The following is a 19,278-nucleotide window of genomic DNA, read 5'->3' as shown; positions in this document are numbered from 1 at the left end:
TATTTTTGACCCCAAAATTATGTCCCAAAGTAACTCAGATGGGAGAAAGGACTTAAAGCATTGGTACATTCTTTGGAAGCAGAAGGTCCAAAGTTAAACTCCTAGAATCTTTTAATTGAAACATCCCCATTGATAGGGTAGGGATAGCGAGACTTTCTGCTTGAGTCTTTTGGAAATTGTTCACAGGTTAAGCAAACAATACTGTGCTATGTTGTAAATGAATAGAATAAAAGGACTGGTGGTCTAATGCAATAAAAGGCAGCTTCTTGAATTCAAGCCCAAAGAATTCAGCCTGCATTTTAGATATGATCTTAGGCTGTGTGCTGAGAGCAAGTGCTGTTGCTCTCAGGCTTGGTCCCCTTGCAACTATGCAACCACACAAGCTGGTAATCAAAAACATCCTGTTAAGATTGCTCTGTTCAGAGTACACAACTCAAGTTGCAGAGGCTTCTGTGCCAGGCTTCTGCGTGTGCTTATGTAAGTGTTCTGGGGGGCAGGGGGAAGAAATGTACAAACAGTCCCTTCGATTACATTTTGTCTGGTGTGTTGTCACTGTGCTTAAATTCAAGCTAACTTTATGTCAGAAGGCCAAGCAAATATTAACATTTTCTAGGAATAAGGTCAGGCCATTAAAGAATCCTGCTTCTTTTTTTTAGTGCTTTAACTATATCAAAACTGAGCTTTCCCTGCAGTTGGTAGTTCTGTAAACAATATAGTCATGATTACTTTTAATGGTTGAGATCAAGCTCTCATGAAAGTAATAATGAGCTTAAGAAATGTTCAGTCAAGCCATAACTCTGATTTAGCAAATTCGTGGTTAAGTCCTTAACATTCTTTGAACTCATGTTAAGTTCACAGATTTAAATACCTAGCGGGAGTATGCATTTGGGAGGTGCAAAGGGGAGCAACACTGAAATGGGGAAGATTTTTAGTTGAACCTTATTTCTCTTCAGTTAGAAGAAATTCAAGGAGGCAAGACAAAACGATGATAATCTTTGAAAACTTTTGAGACCTTCATCAATTGGAATAGAACCATCTTCTGCAATCAGCTGCCTTGCACATGTGTTGTGGTATAAGCCATCCTCATTAGATTAATGCTCAGGGATAATCCGACTTGTAGTCCAAAAAGACCTGGAAGTTTACATCTTCTTTACCCCAATATGGAATTTCAGCAGCCTGGATAAGCAAAACAAATGTCCCGCCCCATCCTATGAGTCTCCTCGGGGAGATAAGGCAGACTTTAAATATATTATTATTATTATTGTTATGTGCATCTATGTTCTTTACAAAACCTGGTGCATATCTTCTCCCTGGTCCACCAGTTTCTGCAGTTGTGTTTGTCTCTGAATTGTTAGACTTTGTCCTTGACAAACACTTGATGGCACAATGAGTTTTCAGGTAATTTTGCTCATAGCCTTTTCTGTAATTTCCATAATTTTATGAGGTAGTGTAGGGTTCAGCTGTAAGCTTCAACTCGAATCTCCAGGTCTGAGGCACTGCTGAACCATATAACAATGCTTGATGACTATAAGTGCATCTTCTGTGCTACACAACACAGATTCTCACAATGAAGGCTGCCAAACATGTGTAAGTTGTAACTGAGCAATAGAGGGCATGTGACTGTGCTTCTGTACATGAAATACATAATACTTCGCTAATATGTTGTCATTTTGTCTCCTCAGGTTCAATGGCAAACTTAAGAGGTTGTCCCAATTCTTGACACACATTTTTCTGAGCATCATGGATTTGGTGGAATTTGGTCTGCAAAGCATTCTTAAAAAGTAATTTGTGTCATAAGCCTAGATCATCTTATGTGCTCACAATAATGGCTAGCAAAAGGAAATCCACAACACCTTGTATGATACCGTCAAAAACTTTGGCCCTGCAGGAATCAGAATCAACATCTGTTGAAACTGGTCATGAAGAAACCCAACAGTCTGTTGCTATTGCCACTGTGCCTGTTAGTGACCATGTTGTTAACAGCAATCACAATAGTGGGACATTGTCTAACGGACATAATAGTATTCTAGAAGATGATACATACAGATGTATGTATTGTAGTTTTGGTTCTCAAGATGTCAACCAGTTTCTTAGTCACCTTGATTCTGAGCACATAGACTTTAGTAAAGACCCTTCCTTTGTGTGTGTGCAGTGCAGTTTCCTCGTAAAGACCCACAAAGAGCTTTCTTGCCACAACGCAGAGCATCATGCAGGCGAAACCAGCTTAATCTGGAATGTTGTAAAGCAAGGCGATCAGACAATTGTGGAGCAAACCACTGGAGTTGTCAGCATCACCAGCAGTTCTCAAAACTCTCTAGGGGATCTTCCTGAGGATGGTCAAGACAGTCAAGCTGAAATTATCATTACCAAAACGCCCATTATGAAGATAATGAAAACAAAACCAGAAGTTAAAAAAATCCATATGCTGAAAGAGAATCTGTCTACTAAACCAGCCAAGGATCTGGAAACAAAAAGCAGTGAACAGCCATCCAACAATGAATCTGTACCTGTCAGTCAGTCAACAACTAGTCCCATCAAATCAACACATGTTGTCAATGGTTCAGTAATGGGAAATGTCCCTGTTTTGCAGGCAGGTATTACACAGTTTGTGCAACTCCCGCAGCAACCACCAGTTCATCAGCAGCTCCCCACATCAAAATCACTTCCCAAAGTAATGATTCCTCTGAGTAGTATCCCAACATACAATGCAGCAATGGATTCTAATAGTTTTCTGAAAAACTCTTTCCATAAATTTCCTTATCCTACTAAAGCAGAACTGTGTTATTTGACTGTTGTGACTAAGTATCCAGAAGAACAGCTGAAGATTTGGTTTACAGCTCAGAGATTGAAACAGGGTATCAGTTGGTCACCTGAGGAAATAGAAGATGCACGGAAGAAAATGTTTAACACTGTGATTCAGTCAGTGCCCCAGTCCACCATTACAGTCTTGAATACACCTCTAGTTGCAAGTCCTAGTAGCATTCAGCATCTTATTCAAGCCAGTTTACCTGGCCATTCAGTTGGAAAACCTGAAGGAGCAAGCAGTATGCTTGTCACCCAACCAGTAATAACTAATGGATTTCAAGGATCAACCTCATCTATTGCAATAGCAGCAACATCCATCCCAAGGACACAGACAGCTAAGCTACCAACTGCTGTGTCAGTTTCTAGTACTGCATCAGCAGTGAAAGTAGTCAGTGCTTGCCCAAGTATATCTTCACCATCAATCTTTGATCCTTATGCGTATAAAAATAAGAAATCTTATGAACAGCTAACTACACTAAAAGACAGTTTCTATAAAAACCAGTTTCCTGGCCATTCTGAAGTTGAGAGGCTATCAAAACTCACGGGTCTTACTACAAGGCATGTCCGGAAATGGTTTAGCGATAGGAGATACCATTGTAGAAATATAAGAGGCGGCAAGGTTATGCATGTTGGAGAAAATACAATAATCATAGATTCAGTACCTGAAATTACCTTCACATCTTCTCCCAGAACAACCACAGAGCTAATGTCTACATCAACAGGAACACCAGTTGTTCATCCTCCAACCCGTCGACAGTCATGGCATCAAACTCCTGACTTCTCCATTACAAAATATAAGGAAAGGGCTCCTGAACAGCTCCGAGCTTTAGAGAGCAGCTTTGCAGAGAATCACTTTCCTCCTGAAGAGGAAGTAGACCGTTTGAGGAGTGAGACCAAGATGACAAGGAGAGAAATTGACAGCTGGTTCTCAGAGCGACGGAAAAAACAAGCAATCAAAAAAACTGAGCAGGGAGAAGATAATGATTGTGAAGATGATTCTGTGGAAGAAGAAGACTCATCAGATGACTTGAGGGCTTTAAGCGAAAATGGCGCCTTAGATGTAGCCAGCAGCTCTCAAGTGCCAGGTGAACGCAAAGTGAGCCCTATAAAAATTAACCTTAAGAACTTTAAGGTGACTGAGTCAAATGGCAAAACTGAACGGCCAGGTTTGAATACAGATGTTCCTGTTGACAGCTCTCCTAGCAAGCTACCCGCTCCCCAAAAACCCAAGTTAAGCTTTAAAAAGACTGCTGAGCAGAGACATTTGCTTAAACAGCTCTTTCTGCAGACACAGAGACCTACCTATGCACAATATGACCAAATATGTTCTCAGACAGGTCTTCCAAGGGCTGAGGTGATTCGCTGGTTTGGGGATAGTCGCTATGGCTTAAAAAATGGAAATTTGAGGTGGTATGAGAACTACAAGCAGGGTATCTTCCCGAAAGGCTTAGCAACCTCCAGTGAGACTGGCAGGGAGATCCTTCAGGATTATTTCCAAAAGAACAAGGTGCTTTATGAGGATGATCTCCCTGGTCTATGTGAGAGAACTCAGATGACCAGTGATCAGGTCAAGCTGTGGTTTGCTGAAAGGCTTGATGAAGAAAACAAGGCAACTTCAGATCCAGGCAGTGAAGATCAGTCCTCAAGCACTGGTGAACCAGCCAGCATTCAAAAAGGGACATTTGATACCTTTTCGGAAGTTTCTGAGAACAGTGAATCCTGGGAGCCTGGAGGTCAAGAAGGCAGCTCAGAGCTTGGTGATACAGATAGTCATCAATCAGCAGTTCATTTGGGTAAGTAATTTCATATCTTTTACAACTGGTTCAGCTAGCCTTTCTGAAGGGGACAAATGTGGTTCTATTTTGGGGAGGAGGAATCTTTAACCCAAATCAGGCAAGGAAGTTTTCTGCAAAACAGTTTTAATGCTAGCAGAAGGTATATATTGAATCCAATTACTTTATTATGTTTTTTTTCTCTTCGTAATCCATTGAGGTTTATTATTGTATAGACTTTTTGGAGTTACTGAAATACCTGAAATTATTTTTTAATATTTTATATACATCTATATTTGCATTTTACAGTCATTATTATTTAATAGCTTAGCATTACGATGTTATAGTTAATAAGGGTTGGGGGGTTTTAAGATGGGAGGGATATATAAACTCAGTTAAGGTTCTGTCCAAAGGCTGTTTGCTCCTAGATGACAAACAGTGTGTACCAGCATCTTATAGAGTCATAATAGAATCATAATAAAATTATTCAGCTGTGGAAAACAAAAAGTAAGGAAGAATAAATATGAGCAGATCCAGTTATATATGTCTATATTCCATCTTAAAAGTCGGTAAATATTAAGGAGATTGAATTGAAAACTTCATGGAAATAGTTAATGTAACATCTTAATAACTTGCCTGTTGTCAGGCACATATTTTAAACTCTTCTTCATAAGCTCCCGCCTCCATCTGAGAGTAGCTGAGGTCATGGTGACTTTGTTTGTTCAGCTCTCTCTTGGCCTTTTTGCTGGACAATTCTTCTAGGACTGTAAAACATATTGTGATGTTCATGTCTGTTGCTTTCAGAAACAGAATGAACCAGCAGCACTGCCTCCCTTGAAGGATCTGTTGTTAACTTTGTGAAGAACTCCGCAGCTGTGGAACTTGGCCTGTACCTCCACTGAAGGTCACGAGGAAACACTGCCATATTATGCCAAGAGCATCTTTTCGTAAAGCACATGGGGAATTAGTGGTGGAAGGGAAGAGATCAGGCAAGAAGGAAGAATTTGGGAGTGGTCTGTTTCCAAACCTAGCACAGGGGGCAAGAGTGAGGCCTAGTGTAGGAAATATTTCTTCTCTTCTCTAGACTGTGCCTCTCCATTTTGTTTCCCATTGGAAATTTTATTTCAAGTTTTGTATGCATATGGAATCAGCTTCTTCATATTGCCAATCAGCCTGCTGGTAGGATCATGAACACTGGGCATTGTTTCAAAACATTTTTGTTTCATAGAAATGGACTATCATTGGCACAATATATTTTGAAATCTTTCCTTGTTTGTTCTCTAAAGGCTCAGCTGCTATATGTCTACTTCCTTGCACTTGAATCTAATTTGCAATATGTCCGACATGCCTGGGGGTATGTATTATTGAATGCGGTGGGAGTTATTTCTGAATACACACTGTTGGCATGCACTACTGGTACATGGAGAAGTGGGATATAGATGAGTATAGGATAAATTGTGAGAGATAGGTCTGATGAGCAATATTTCATTTCTTGCACAAAGCCAGGAAAGAATATGAGCAGCTGTCCTTCATTGGGCTTTAGTTTGCTGTGTAATTGCTGCTGGGACAGAAATCTGGGAGGAAAACCCCAAAGATGTCCTATTATTCATTTTTTTAATTTAGATTATGATACTGTGAGACTTTCCTACTTCAAAAATATGTGTTAATCGCCAAGACATGGGCGTTGGTGTGGTGGTGGTTACATTGTAAGTCACTGCTCAAAACAATTCTGTTATTTGTATTATGGGATAAATAGAAAATTTGATCAAATTGTCATTGGAAAGACATTTCACGGATACTTTAATCCCATCATAGCAAATGGAAAATATATACTTAAATGGTTCAATTTTGGCAGTAAGCAACCATTTTACTGATCGAGCTTCAGGATTCTGTCTTTTTCTTTGAACATACTGCAGGATCTGTTCCAAAGATGGAGCTAAATACCAGCCCGCCTTTTGTGCTCATGCTTACAGTTATTATCCTATTTTTTTTCCATAAAGGTGGTTTTTATAACCCCTTGTTGAAAAACTGAAAGACATGCTAGTTTCCATCTAAATTAACCCTACAGTTTTCTGGGCTTTCTTCTCAAGTCCCTTATTTTCAAGGTTGTGTATAATATAAATCCACAAATATGAATGTGGCACCTGCAGTTTGTGGGTCTTTTCTCAGAAGAGACCCATGAGCTTCACAGTGTGAGTTGTTTGCACTTAAATGGGAAAAAATCCTGTCTGGCTTGCACAGCTTTAAACATTTGAAACTGCTCTTCAGATTGAGAGAGATATTCCAGCAACGGAAGGTGCTTGTGACCTGCTCTTTTGGAAATACTTGCCAGGCAAGATCTCTCTTGAGATTGCTGCTACAAACAGAAATCAGTAAAGCCTTGCAAATTATTATTGCTTGGGAAAGTTATCTTTTTGGACTATTATTCCAGAACTGTCCAACAATTGACAATACTTACTGGGGATTTTTTCTGGGAGATGCAGTGCAAATAAAGTAACTTCCACCTCAAGTTCTGCCTATCGTGTACTATGCTGTGACCCAATGACTGTTAATGTTAGGAGGTTCAACTCAAAGATTATTGAATTCATTTAACAGCCATGCCTCAGAGAATAAATGTGGGTAAGTCATGTGAGGTCCAGCCCCAGGAATTTGTGGGACTATTTCTGTTGAGATGGATGAGAAGTGAGAATTCTACAAAAAGAGTGGCTTCCATCACATCAATGGAATTGCTGCAAGAGCCATCCTTCATAAGCTATGCCATTGTTGTTTTACATATTTACATGCATACAGGTTTTGCTTTAAAGACAGTAGAGTCTTGTTTATTCAACCTTCGTTTATCCAATGTTCTGTATTATTCAACGCAGTCTGCCTCCCGCCCGAATCCACAACTGTTTCTCTAAGCAGCAATGCACAGCGGGCCAACATGCCCAACAACACCACAAGTGCAACCATACTCCCAAACAAGTGGCAGACTTGTTATAAAACATGATGTTTTGGTGCTTCGTAAAATCATAATGTAATTTGACGTTTAATAAGCTGTTCCTTAAACCCTTCTCATTATCCAACATTTTTGCTTATCCAACATTCTGCCAGCCCGTTTATGTTGGGTAAGTGAGATTCTACTGTATATACATCTACAGTACAACATTAAAAGATATTTTAGGCATAGCACCTATGTTATACCTTCATGGATTAGTTTATAATTGAAACCTTTTCATCTCTTTGAAGAAAATATGTTTCTTATGTATGCTTAAGAAGACTGTCAGCAAATTTGAAATGGCTATCTTGAGGTTTAGCCTAGGATAGCAATATGAATTAATTACTTAAATCCTTAACATCCTTAGTCAGAAAGTAAGGCCCACTCAAGGTTCAATTCCTGCAATTTTCAAAAGGTTAGTTTGTTGGAGGGAAATGACTGAGTCCTGTGACATACCAGGCACCTGAGGAAATGTATTATACCTCCCATGAAAGCTTGTGTTATTATAATTGTGTTAGTCTTAAAAATGCCATACAACCTGTTAAAATTACATGTAATCATGTTTGAGATCAGAGTAATCGAGTTTAGGAGGAGATTTAAGTTTTAAATTGGGTAGATGGATTGCAAGCCTTGACTTGGCAGGGCAGTTTAATCCTATCTCAACTGAGAAGGAAGAGAACACAGACTGATGTGCTAGAGTCTGAATTTGGAGATATATAGCACCAAGAGAAGATATATTGAATCATGATAAAATAGATAATAGGCTTAAATAGGCAGAATAGCTCTGTTTTCTAAACACCATATATTAATTCTGCTTTTAAGGAAGTGTAGACACCAAGACATTTGGCAGGGTGTTCAAATTATGTTAAGTTAATTGAATGCCTAAATTCTATCGACTGCTGCTGCATCTGTTCTGAACCAACGACTTTGGGGCATATCAATTTCATTGGGGATACACTTGCATGTGTATAGTCTTCCCCCATCCCAAGTATTCTCCCTTCACTTCTAGGAAGGAAGGATCTTGTTTTGTGCAAAAGCCACAGTGGAAGTAAAGAGATTTCCCTTGAGCTGATCAGGAATTTAAATTTTCAGAAGCTTTATCCTCATTGCAGTTAAATGCATTTGAGGACTTGCAGTTCTAGTCATAGGTCTGTAACAGTGCATGCATTGCCTCACTTCCTGTACCCAATTTAAATGTTTATAGTACTTTAATTAGACTTTGAATGTGACATAAACTTTTTGTTTAAAGCAGGCATTATCCTGTCTAGCAAATTGCACAGCTTTTGAAACAAAATGACATCTCAAATATGCAACTGAAGGAAAGATATTGATCATTTTTCATTGCGGTGGTTTCACAGAAGCATTCATTGTCACAGGAAGCATTACCACAATTTTGCACAGGTCGAATAAGAAAACCAAGCTTTGAATTGAGGAGTGGACTTGCTCAGTGGCAGCGACTCATATTTGGCATGTAAAAGGTTCAGTATTTGCATCTCAAGATAGGAAAATTATTTTGCCTTAGATCCTATAGAACTGCCAAGTCACCATAGCACAGAAAATACTAGATGTTCACTGGTTGTCTAAAGCAGCTTCCTAGTTTTAAGTAGCTTAACAAATCTAGTCAGCCCTTGTTTGGAGAGTCAAGTTATGCTTCCCTATTCCCTTAAGGTTAATGGTGTCATTGCCTCGATATGTGGTGCTAAATCAAATCAACCTTAATTTCTCTTTGCACTCTACATTAAAGCTGGAAAAATTAATACTTTTTTGAGAATCAGAGGTAAAACATCTTGTCAGGATATTGGAACTGGCTTGAAATACAACTTCTTGATTAGTTTTAGGCTCTGCAGGTGGATAGACAAAGCACTTAGGGAAAGGTTTACTGGGGCATCAAGAGTATTTTATTTATAGGCTGCTAAATGTTTTTTAAGATTCTTGAAATATTTATCCGATTCTTCAAACTGCATTCTGTGCCTCTCCCCATATTTCAGGATAGGAGGGAAAATACTAGAGTAAGAATTGCAAGCTTGCATTTCTATGTTTTCAGTATGTTTGTATATGTATAAGCCGGTGTTACATTTGCAGGGAAGCCAGCATAGTGTAGTAGTTTGACGGTTGGGCTTGGATACCAGGAGATTGGGGTTTGAATCCCCATTTGGCCACCAAAACTCTCTGGGTAACTGTAGGGAAGTTATACTCCCCTAGTCTAAGTATTTCCTTTGAATAAATAATGCCAAGTAAAACCCCATTTTAGCTTAACCATATAGTTGCCGTCACTAAGAACTCAAAGGTGCACAATTACATTTGTACCGATCGTCCTTCCAGGAATTGGAGTGGTTTATATAGGTTGTCATCCTCTCATTTCTATGGCAACAACATTGTTTGGTTCACACTTCTGACCGATGAGCTTGATTCGGAATCTGCCTCCTAAATCCAATGTCGGCATTCCATCCGCTACACCAGCTTCCCCATCATAGTGTCTTCCAAAAGTCTCACCCTGCAATTCCCATAGTGATGAACCACTTACTGTGCTGATTTGGGCTCATGGGAGTTTCAGGCGAACACATCTTGAGGGTACCATGTTGGTGAAAACAGCATGTGCATCACACTAGCCTTGATTCACGACAGCCAGCACTCTATTGATTATAAATTGATATAAAATAGTTGAAATTACGTACCAGTTGAGACGCGGGGCTAGTTGGTCGTCCAGAGGATTAGTACAGTTAGTTCAAACGTGTGTGTGTGTAAAGAAGGGCTTACTTACTGGCCTGCAGAGCATTCCCGAAGCTAGGTGATTAGGGAGTGCTCAGAGGCAACTTTGGCTTTGCAGTGACACTCCATATGGCTGTCTGATCAAATACATTTTAATGTAGTGGCACAGCTTTATAGCAAGTACCATCAAGGGCTGTTTTTGTATTTGGAGTTGTTGGTGCAAAGCACATCATACACATACATACAAAGCTTGAGTTGTGTCAAAATTTGAAATGTTAACCTCTTCTAAAGTGCTTCTCTTTTCTAAATAAATAGACTAACTGCAAATAAAGTATATGAAGATGGGGGATTCTGAACTAGAATGCAAAATGTTATTTAGTTCAGAAGTGGAATTTGGAGTGTGTTCAGCTGCTAGCACACAGCGTCTTCATGTGGTATTTATTAGTTGTACTTGAAATGTTAAGTTTCATCTGTTTCTATTTCCCAGCTAATCTTGTTTTGTTTTTTTAAAAAGATGAGAGCCAATTAAACACCCTTCAGAATGGAAACCACACATTGTAAAACTCTTAATAATGGGGATGGTGGGTCTAGGACTCCCTGACTGAATCAACACTGCTAGGAAAGGAATCTCTTTATTCCTTTGCAAATGGATCCTGCCCTCACAAGCTGCTGAGAATTTTCTTGCACAGTCTCTATTGAACTGATGAGATCAGTGTGGGCAACCAACCATAACATAGTGGACAGCTCCTTTGCATATGAATGGCTCCAGGTTAAATCACCACCATCTCCATGAAAAGGCCCAAGTAGCTGGCATTCAAAACAAAACCCTGGAGAAATAGCAGAAACCCATCACAGCTGGGCAAATACTTGGCCTGTTAGAAGGCAGTTTTTTCTGTGCAACTCAGTTACAAGTCTGATTTCTGTAGCCACATATCAAAGTTCATCTGCTATGTTTACTAACAGTATAAGAGACCCCAATGCCAGAAACCATAGCCAGCATAAGCAGTTGTAATTCTGGGAACTGCAGTCCAACATCTAAAGAGTTGGGTTATTGCTACCCTTACTTATAAGGCCTCTTAGCTGTTAATTGAAGCCATAGGGACTTCATAGCCTCTCCTAGATATCACCTTCTCATTTGTGTCATTGTTTGCAGTGGCAAAGAGGCCTTATCCTGCTTATGCTGGTGAACAGGAAGGGCACATTCCTCTCAAATAAGCAGCTGTAAGGCTTTGGAAATGATAGCAGAGCTTTCCTCAAGCCTGCCGTCTGTACCAGAGCAATTTGTTGCACTTGTTAAGTTAAACTTTGAGATTCTACAGGCTTTATTTTTTAAAAACCACATTTTCTTGAGAGATCATTTGTATCTTGGATAAACAAGAAGTTTAGTTACAAATGCTTTCATTTTTTTCTCTTTGATGCTATCTTCAAAATTCTTGAATGATGGATGTATAAAGGTTTTTTTCTGCTTTTCTTTCACCCTGTATAAAATTGTCTTGTGAGCTCTTTTAATTTTCCCAAAGCTGTTGTAAATAGCCTCTTCATTGTACTATAGATCATTGATTTTGCCTCAATTTCGTTGTAGCGTAACAGCAAATGGACCTTTTTTTTTTAGAAGGGTAGCAGTGGGCAAGTACACCAAGCCCGATAAGGTAGCATTCTAGTTTTGTACCTTTCTTTTTCTTGATAGGGTAAGTTACAAACTACCAGGATGGTTGGGATCAGATTCTTTTTGTACTTTTGGTAAAACTTTTAGAAAAGGAAAAGGCGGGAGCTGTCAGTGTGGGGTACATGCCAGTTTCTCCCTTCAGCTGGAGACAACTGGTGCCTGCCTAGTATGATAGCACTTGCTTTTCCCCCCCAGCAGTGATGCCACTTCTACGAAGTGAACTGCAAGTTTCCCTTCATCTTGTATATGTGGCTGTGAGGATGGGAAGAGCTTGCTTGTACAGTTTTATGAAATGAGACCGTTTCAGTTTGTTCCTAAATAAACGATGAAAAAACAACAGAACATTGGTCAGTATGTTAATCTTTTGTGGGATTGATGGGGGGGAGGAGTGTGATATTAGAACCTAAATAATGGAACTGCATTATCTGAAAAAGAACAGACACCCACAAAATTGCCATTGTATTTGGCTGCATCTGAAGAGTGCATAATGGCATATTGTCCACAGAAGTCAAGAGTCCAAGTTCTGATTATGAGATCATAGAATCAGAAAGTTGGAAGAGACCACATGGGCCATCTAGTTCAACCCCCGTCATCAACCCCCTGTATAATCAAAGCACCCTGGACAGATGGCCATTCATCCTCTGTTACAAAGAAAGAGCTTCCACCACACCGAGGCAAAGAATTCCACTGTTGAACAACTCTTGTGGTCAGGAAGTTCTTCCTATGTTTAGGTAGAATCTGCGTTCCTGAAATTTGAACCCATTGCTCCGAGTCGTAGTCTCTAGGGCCACGGAAAACAAGCCTGTTCCCTCGTCATTATGACATGCTTTCAAATATTTAAACATAGCTATCATATCTTCTGTAGGACTCCTGTAGGAGTCATGGTCTCCCACTGCCAAATCTGGATTGACCATTCTTGATCTATGGGCTTGCAGAAACAAACAATTCCCTTCTTAATCCTCATTATACTACCATAATGAACAAAGAAAGCTTAGTTAGGGCAGGAATTGGTCTTTTTTAAAGAGTGGATTATTGTGTGTGGAAAGACTATAAACTGCATTCACTTCTTGTACTTTGAATTCCTGGGCTCAGAATGTCATTCAGCTGTACCCATCACTAGCAAAATAGACCATCACTTAGAGCAGCTCCTTGGAATTTAGTTATAAATCTGTAATTACAATGCGGATGTTAGCCCTTAATTCTATGTGCATATATTTTTTTGGCATGTTCCAGTTGATGGCTCTTGAGGTTCTACTAAAAAAATAAGTTTATCCTGGCAGATTAAAGTCGTCTCGCACTACTGATCCAGACAGATACTCAAACCGTCAACTAAGTCTGTAAATCTAAGTTGGCTGTGTATGAAATGGATTACTGCAATGGGCAAAGACCCCAAGAGCCTAAACAATATGTATCAGCCCAAATTATAATGAAGACTAGAGGAAATGGATGGTTTCCTGAAATGTATGAAATTGATGACTGCCTGGAATGGCTGTGGCTATCTGCACAACACATAACAATTTTACTGTGTAGTCACACAACAAAACTGTCTGTGTTGCTTCCTGGCTTAGCAAGAAACCGTGAGTAATTTTAAATTCAAAATTGACCAAAGCAAACTAGTCCCACTTCCTCTTGCATTTCAACCAATCTTATCTGATGTTTAACTGTAGAGAAATAAATACAGTATGGAACAAGTTTTGTGATCTCAACAGCAGCATTAACCGCATTGGCTCAAAGGAAACAAAAGTGGCATCTGGCTAAATTGACTAATTTGCAACCCACTTCTCAACCTAATTCTTTTTAATTAAAAAAACAAATTGGTTTCATTCCATACATACAATGATGCAATTATCCTGCCCACTTTCCTGCCTAAAATAAACAGGTTAGTAATAAGCCCTGTACATTGTGATGATGCACATAGTTCCAATTTTTATTGTGCTCATTGAGAAGTGATGTGGTTGGGATTTAGAACAGGGGTGGGAAATGGTACTCCTCCCATTTTTTCTTGCCTACAAATCCCATGAGCCAGGTTTAGGCAGCAGAGTACTGTCAGGTTCTTGTCTAAGTGACCATTACATATTCGATGCACTTTCTTCTTACTTCTTCTTAGGCGATCCCTCGTAGTTCGAGGATGATGGTCCTCCATTTCTGTTGTCTTGGGGATGGATCCGTAGATGGCTGAAGAGACCTACTCTTGACCCACATATTCTCCCGCAGTGAGAACATTGGTTTCCAGGTGGAAGGCGGTCCCGGTCAGGGTTGGCTTGACGGGCCTTCCTCTTGGCACGTTTCTTCCTTAAGCTCTCCATTTGTGCCTCTTCAAATTCCGCAGCACTGCTGGTCACAGCTGACCTCCAATTAGAGTGCTCAAGGGCCAGGGCTTCCCAGTTCTCTGTGTCTATGCCACAGTTTTTAAGGTTGGCTTTAAGCCCATCTTTAAATCTCTTTTCCTGCCCACCAACATTACGTTTCCCGTTCTTGAGTTGGGAGTAGAGTAGCTGCTTTAGGAGATGGTGATCGGGCATTCGGACAACGTGGCCAATCCAGCGGAGTATACGATGCACTTTATCTTATCCCAACAGTTAAGACACAATCTTAACGTCTACCTCATCCCAAATCTCCTATCAATTTGTAGCACCTTGGCTTCCCATTGCATTCTCTTGTTTACATTATACACTCCGCACACTGGCCCAGTTTGTTTTTACAATTTTTGCTTTGGTTTTTAGATTATGGCAGTTGATATTACTGTTTTTAATGTTAAATGTGTTTAACTGTATTTTGTGACCTGTTTTTATTGTTTCAATGATTGTAATTACCTGGGCTTGGCCCCATGTAAGCTGCCCCGAGTCCCTTCAGGGAGATGGAGGCGGGATATAAAAATAAAGTAGTTATTATTATTAGTATTATGACAGCTAGATTCCAAAAACTTCCATAGAACTACATCTGTCCACCCCAGACCTACAGCATATCAAACTTTATTTTCTGACAGGAAGTTTCTACATCTTCATCCCAATAAACGTACACAATCGGCCTCTAGGGCTTCCCTCCGCCTCTTCTGCCCCAACCCACTCCCAACAAAACACAGGACAGGACCTCCTAAAAATGAGGACTTTATTGTGCAGTATGTTGCATTCCCAGCCAACTGAACACAATCCATACAGCTGCTGGGGTTAGGCCAAGACTAAGCTCCTCTTAAGAGTCAAACAATATATAGTAAATACTGTCACATACATTGAAGCTTGCCTTTGGAGGCTGGAACATAATTGCTTCTCCTTCTGCCTGGTAACTGAAATAGAAGTTTTCAATAGTCCAGTTGATGGAATGGTGTCCATTCTTTGGCAGGCAAAGGACAGCAGCACACAACTTCCACTCTTGCTGTGGCAACAAGACATGACACGACTGTGGGTTGACACCTTTCTACCAGTGCCCTGACCACACAAACATGGGCAAGAAGCTTCTTCAGAGAAGGGGATACTGTTTGACCACAAGTAGAAGTCTCCTTCCACAAAACAAGAAGTGCATGAGTGAAATCTCAGAGCCTTCTTAGTTTTTACAGCGTGGAAATTATAGCCTGTGCTAGAAAAGGTTCTCTCTTGAGGAATACTGGCCTCAAAAGCTGTTCCTGTCCTGCACATACCCCAACATTACCGTGATGAAATTCAATAATAAAGAGAAAATTATGATTTCAGTGGCAAGAGCTCTACCTCAGGCAGAGCTGGCTTTGGCTCAGGTAGTCCTCTCCCCGCTCCATCCATTTAATATCTCAGTCATCATTTCTGTACAGTGGAGGAAAGGATTCATATAATTTTGCCAAGAAAGGTTTTGCTAAAAGGAAGGAGGTGGCTTGACGGTACTTTTGAACAAGGCAAGCTCCTTCTCCAAGGATAAAAGAACAAGGGACTCCACAACTCGACTTAATACTGACATTTTTTGTTTTGTGAAGGCAGACTTGAGGGCCTTGCATAGCTTGAGATGGCCACAGTGACCAGGCCTGGCAAGTTTCACCAAGCTTGTGCTCTAATACTAAAAGAACAATCTTCTCACTTTCTGTGCCAAAGTTCTGATGAAGGGGTTTAATAATAACAACAATAACAAATATAACAATTTAAAAAATTCAGGTCCTCTTAGCTGAGTGAAGGTAAGCTGCTTTGCAAGGCAGCTCTGAGGTATTATATCCTCTCAGTAACTACAGTCGTGGGGAAGAAAGGAGTTAATGACAGGCATTTGTTTCTAACCTCAGATATTGACAAGACATAACACACATTCAACACACTTTGTTTCTGGTCTAGTGTGGAGAGTCTTTTTTTCTTGTGTCTTTTTCCAAAATTTCTCTCGCAGGTCATGATCCAGACAATAAAACCACTGTTTGGGAGTTTGATTCTTTTAAAAATTTCTCCACTCCAACAGCCTTCAGAAGAAAAACTGGAAAAGCTGCCTGAAAGTAGGCCAAAGCAGTGACGTTTCCATAGAAACCAGTTCACAGCAATCCATGAGAATCACAAGCACTGGAGGGTGCTTTACAGCAGGCAACGGCGGGCTAGAGGCGGTTATCTCCATTCACCCGGGTCTTTCGCAGTGCCCTGCAGGGAATCATAAAAAAGCAGGTTGGAAAGAAACTAGCGGTCCCACAAAGTAAAAAATGCCAAGTTACAGTTGGAACTGTGCTTGGAGAATTCGTTCCACAACTACAGAGCAGGAATCTGCGCTGATTTTCTTCTCTTCAAGAAGCATAATAATCACCAATGCCAAACCCTTGTATTTTGAGAACTCAAAATCTGCTCTATTGGATTCTTGGCAAGTTTGTTGGCTAGATTAGCTGAGAAATAAGGATGAGAAAGGCCAGCCCATAGCAGATGCTTCTATCCTTTGTGACAAAATTGGGATAGAAAAACTAGGATTCAAATCCCAAGTTCAACACTATCCACTATGTAGCAAAATTTGAAAAAAAATCTGTTCCTGGTTTGAAAATGTTGTTTCCTGTTTAATTGTGCGTTACTTCCTTTGAAAGTAGTGGTTATACTGCAGAAACTTCGTTTTTGTGGCTGGCACAAATTATGTTGAATTGGTTGAGATTCTACGAGATATTCATTGAAAAGCAATAGCAAAATGTGCTTCAGGATGTCCCACAAAAACAAATGTTTTTGCAGTTTAATAAACTTTCCCCATGTTTTTATGATACAACCAATTAGGAAATGACATTTATAACCCAGGAGCAAAAATTGTGTTACATAGTGTTATGGACTAATTTTATGCTATGCCAATCTGCAGTCAGTCTGCAAATTGCACGTCCACCATGAAGATCATGTGTTCTGTTTGTGATATATGTCGGCAATATATCCTATTGTGATTGTGCATGTGCTTTTTAGGTTGTTGTGCATGAAGGTATTCAGGTATGTCCTTGCACAATGTCTTCCCCTACTATGCAACTAACCTTCTCCATGCTAATGTATTCCCCTAGATAATTAGAGGAAAACACAGGACACCGAAGTAGTATTCATCTATTATTCTGTAACTAGGAGAAGGGACAATATGTCTAATCTGCACAGAATATAAATGGAGTATTGGAATGATATTGGATGGGGTTTTTTTCTCTTCTCCTGGCTCCAAAACTTTGGCTGGTCATACACATGGTCATTAATTGGCTCTGGGGGTGTGCTCTGGTGTGGAAATTATTGTTGTGCTAAATGGGGTGTAAGTAAACTGCTGGGGCATTATGTTCAACCAGGTCAATGTAGGATCTCAGCCTATAATTGCCACGGTCACACACAAGCTTTCACAAAAAAAATTGTCTTTTCATCTGTGGACTTCAGTGGGAGGAGAAAATGCTATAAGATGTACAATACAGCAGTGGGTTGTCTTCCCTCTTTAAGATTTGATTTGTTCTTTTGATACCGTTGCTTTCTTTATGATATCATGTCACTATGTTGGCTTTGTTATCTTTACTGACAGAAGAGGGCAAAGCTCCTCAAAACCCATTCACCATAAGAGTCTGCTTCACTCAAAGCCTACAACTGAATGAAGCATTGTGTTCCCATCATCTGCCAACTGGTGCTCTGCAGGCTTCAAAGGATGTAAGGAGCTCTAAAGTATTTTAGGAAAATAAGGTAGTTGCTGCTGTTCCTGCCTTCTGAGTTGTGCATATCTCTTAACAGTGAACTCTCCCTCAATATATATATAGTTTATTCTATGGACACAGAAGTGTTTACAACAGTTCACTAAACATTTACCATTAAGTCTCCAGGGGCCTCAAAATGGGGGTGGGGTCTTATTCCTCATTCTGACAAGGTTGGCCAGCTTTTTGAGGAAGAAGAATGGAAGAGTAAGCACTCTACCAAATGTTGTTGCTTTAGTGAAATTAACTGTCCCCCAAAACAGAATAAGAAAATCTATTCTGGCTGTCTAGATAAGTTTATCAGACTCCTTCCAAATATTCTAGTGCAACATATTTAGCTCAAGATATAGATATTACCTATGGCCTGTATTCCAAAAGGATTGGAATGGAAAAAAATATTCTAATACTGTACTTATTCGTACAATATTGATTTGTGACCTGGAGTACTTGGATCACCAAAATCTTATAAGATTTACCTTCTGTCTCGATTGTCAAAGTGGTCTGCTAACTGCTCCTGGGATAATCGAAAGTCTTCAAATGGCTGCTGATATCGGGTCTCAAAGGAGCCTTCTCTGCCTCGTCCGGCCATGAGCTGACCTGGAGAATCCATGGACCTCTCTCGGAAAGCTGAAGCCCCAAAGGGGCTAACGTCACCATTCTCCAGCTTCAGGATTTAAAACAGAATTGTTTTTCTTTAAGCCAAGGATATTTCCTGACAATAGCCAGAGTGAAGCAGCTACCTCAGGCAGCAAAAAATGTCAACCTCACATGACGTCAGCAAATTACATTTGTTACTATTATCTTTTTATTAACAGAGATTATGAGAAGTCCTTACAAGGTATCATGTCTTGCATGCCAAAGTAACATACACAGTGAACATGTAAGGGAAGGACATTTTACAGATTCACATTTGATGCAAATTAGATTTTAAATATTGAGTTAGGTTTTGATGGTCTACAGCAACAAAAATTATTTCAATAGGGTTCATGTTTTTTTAAAGAAGGTTAAGAACTGCTGATCTGACTTAACCTCCTCTTATTGAGGACTGCTGACATTGCTCATGCCACCCTCCAATTATTTAATTTTACAAAATTCTAAAAGACAGCCTCACACCATAAAAGAGTGCATTCAAGTTTTTACAATTACAACCTTCAATTGTCAATTTCAAACTGATTCACACAATTTTACAAAGATCATGATAGACTGCCCCCCCCCTCCCAATCCCATTTTATTCAACACA

General features: G+C 39.8%; 2 protein-coding genes across 6 annotated transcripts in view; one reads left to right on the top strand and one right to left on the bottom strand.

Moving 5' to 3' along the window:
* Nucleotides 1–12,271, top strand: part of zhx3 (zinc fingers and homeoboxes 3) — a 61,461-nt gene extending 49,190 nt beyond the window's left edge. For all 3 annotated transcript variants that reach the window (XM_008117590.3, XM_016996191.2, XM_062978862.1), the window contains 2 exons: nt 1,683–4,598; nt 5,382–12,271. In XM_008117590.3, coding sequence (XP_008115797.1) covers nt 1,826–4,598; nt 5,382–5,392 — 2,784 coding nt within the window. In that variant the 5' untranslated portion in view covers nt 1,683–1,825 and the 3' untranslated portion in view covers nt 5,393–12,271. The remainder of the gene's footprint in view (nt 1–1,682; nt 4,599–5,381) is intronic.
* Nucleotides 12,272–15,020: 2,749 nt separating this feature from the next.
* plcg1 (phospholipase C gamma 1) overlaps nt 15,021–19,278 on the bottom strand; it is a 90,967-nt gene continuing 86,709 nt past the window's right edge. For all 3 annotated transcript variants that reach the window (XM_008117586.3, XM_003225294.4, XM_008117585.3), the window contains exons 31-32: nt 18,515–18,702; nt 15,021–16,506 (exon numbers count right to left, since the gene is read on the bottom strand). In XM_008117586.3, the coding sequence (XP_008115793.1) occupies nt 16,464–16,506; nt 18,515–18,702 (231 nt within the window). In that variant the 3' untranslated portion in view covers nt 15,021–16,463. The remainder of the gene's footprint in view (nt 16,507–18,514; nt 18,703–19,278) is intronic.

This window comes from Anolis carolinensis, chromosome 4, assembly GCF_035594765.1.
Source record: "Anolis carolinensis isolate JA03-04 chromosome 4, rAnoCar3.1.pri, whole genome shotgun sequence".
In the NCBI taxonomy this organism is placed as follows: domain Eukaryota; kingdom Metazoa; phylum Chordata; class Lepidosauria; order Squamata; family Dactyloidae; genus Anolis; species Anolis carolinensis.
This window is presented reverse-complemented; position numbering and strand designations above follow the sequence as displayed.